This window comes from Austrofundulus limnaeus, unplaced genomic scaffold (assembly GCF_001266775.1).
Source record: "Austrofundulus limnaeus strain Quisiro unplaced genomic scaffold, Austrofundulus_limnaeus-1.0 Scaffold268, whole genome shotgun sequence".
NCBI lineage: Eukaryota > Metazoa > Chordata > Actinopteri > Cyprinodontiformes > Rivulidae > Austrofundulus > Austrofundulus limnaeus.
The window spans coordinates 359865-362278 of NW_013952670.1; the positions used below are offsets into that span (position 1 = coordinate 359865).

At 39.6% G+C, this 2414-nt stretch overlaps 1 protein-coding gene across 2 annotated transcripts in view; it reads right to left on the bottom strand.

Moving 5' to 3' along the window:
- Positions 1 to 2414, bottom strand: part of fli1 (Fli-1 proto-oncogene, ETS transcription factor) — a 50638-nt gene that overhangs the window by 45882 nt on the left and 2342 nt on the right. For both annotated transcript variants that reach the window (XM_014020841.1, XM_014020840.1), the window contains exon 2: positions 2319 to 2403. In XM_014020841.1, the coding sequence (XP_013876295.1) occupies positions 2319 to 2357 (39 nt within the window). In that variant the 5' untranslated portion in view covers positions 2358 to 2403. The remainder of the gene's footprint in view (positions 1 to 2318; positions 2404 to 2414) is intronic.

Below are 2414 nucleotides of genomic sequence, written 5' to 3' on the forward strand. Positions count from 1 at the left end.
GCATTAGAAAGTTTGCTGAGCTAATGCGCAGCAGTCTTTTGACTGTTTGAGTCGAAACCTTATGGCCTGGGCGACATCGTTTCAGCTCGTGCCTATCTGTTAGCAAAATATCTCGTGAATCAGAGGATGGATTTTGATGCAACTTGTAGAAAGTAATCACTCTGTATTCATGTACAAATCATTAACTTTTGGAGTCAACGYCATTCGAGATGGCTGCTACAGCTAAACAAAGTCAGTAAACAAAAATTAGCCGTAAGTCAGCAAATACAGCAGGCAATGAGCTAAAACTGAGCATTAACTGATTGCATAAGATTTAAAACTTTTCCATTAGTAAAATTTGCCCGTTTGTTAGCAACAAATCTCATTAATCATTATTTGTATTTTGATGAAACTGTTGGTTAGTATTCAGTGACTGTACTGATTTAACATTTAGTGTTGTCTAAATTCAAGGTGGCCATCACAGCTAATCAGCCTTAGCAAACAGAAATGAATTTTACAAATAGTGGGATTAAATATTGTGTGGTTGCTGAAAGTAATTCTGAGTGCTATTGCGGAGCAAGTTTATAAAATTGGATTTTACTATTAAAGTCAACCCTGTCTGTTAACAAAATATTTCATGAACCAGGGAACATATTTTAGCAAAACTCTCAGAAAGTAGTGATACGGCCACTACATGTCAACACAAGAATGGCTGCATTAAAAAAAGAGAGAGACAATGCCAAAAAAAACTCGTTTAAATCTATATCATATATCTCAGCATTTATTTTTTTTAATTTTGACATGAAAGGTGGGGGGTGCTATGCATTCYACCAAGGAATAGGCCTTTAATGTCTTATTAAGAGTTTTATTAAAACATATGTTGAGGTAAAAATAATGTGAACTAAACACACTGATTTACAGGTTCTTCCCCAAATCAATCAGCTTTTATATTGATTTGACCTTCCTGCAAGATTCATTTACATTGTTTTTTTTTAACACGTGGACACACAGGAGTGTTGGAAAATGTACTTGTATTGGAGGAGCAGTCCCAGCCCCATGTGAGCCGTGCAGCTCCAACCGCTCGTGTTTATTAAAAGTGCAGACTTGTGCTCAGATCATTCCTGCTCTCGGGCTAAAAAGCAGCCCGAGTCAAAACACTGAGGGCAGAAACAGTGGAGTCTGCAGCGCACAGAGGCACGAACTGTCTGGCCCCTCGCTCCGGGCCATAATTAATTTGAGATTTATTTTTATTGGAGAGTTCCAGTCTCGCCTGGCCTTAACCAAACAAAACCAAATGCTATGGGCCTCGGATCCGCTCGGACTAGGAGGGAATATTTCTTTCTTTCCTTTTTTCTCTCTCTCTCTCTCTCTTTTTTTGTAATATATTGAGGCGTGCCACATGCAACATGTCCCCTGAAAAGAATGCACGCAAACTTTTAAAGCAGAACAAAGAGAGCATTTTCACAACAAATCCATGACAAAATAAGGATTTAGGCACTATATTTGAAATCAGTTTAAAAAAAATAGTCATTTGAGCTCATATTTTCTTCTTAAACATTCCTCCTGAGCGGTGCCACAAACGCTGTGGCTCCATGAAAGAAGCCCTTTTTATTCAGGCCTCGAAACATTAACAAGCCTCTCCTAGGAAAAAAAGGCACCTTGATTCTGCAGATAGAAGCAAACTGTACAATGGTTGTGTCTTTGTGACGGGAGAGYCCCCCCTTAAGCCAGCAGATTATTATGATGGATGGGACTAAATTGACGCATAAAACACAAACAGTGGAGTTTTATTATATATGTATAAAAAAGAGGGGCCAATAATTGGAGGGCAGAGGGGGAGAAGCTGCTGCAGGTTTCCCTGCTGCGCCACATGTGACGCGCTGTGTGCTTTATGTGGAAACCAGATGTGTGCTGTTTGCTTTATTTGCAATCTGTTGTGTGTTTGGYGTGTGCATGTGTGTGTGTAGGGTGAAGGGGGGGGGGCTTCATGACGTCAGGCATATTGAGACATAACAACTCTTTTTACTTTTTAAAATTGGATTAAAGACAAGAAAAACTGCAAATTAAAGACTAAAAAACTGCAGCGACTTCAACAGAAAGTAAAACCAAACGAAATGACACCACAGCAAGTTTAGAGTTTATCTACAAAGAGCGAGGTGGTTATAAGAAATTAATTCCAAGATTTATATATATACACAGGTACTGTATATCTGATTCTGGAGTCCCCACTTTTTAAACCTTTAATGGGTCCGTCTGCATATTGGGGAAACTTCAGCTGATTATTAAAGTCTCAGTAAAATAAGGGAAACGACCTGATCYGACAGACGGTGATGTCTTACCTTGACGTAAGACGACGTGTCAGGGACAGTTTGGAACATGTCTTCTGGACAGACAGGCCCAGGGATGCACAGCGTCCAGTGTGCCCTGAGAAAAGA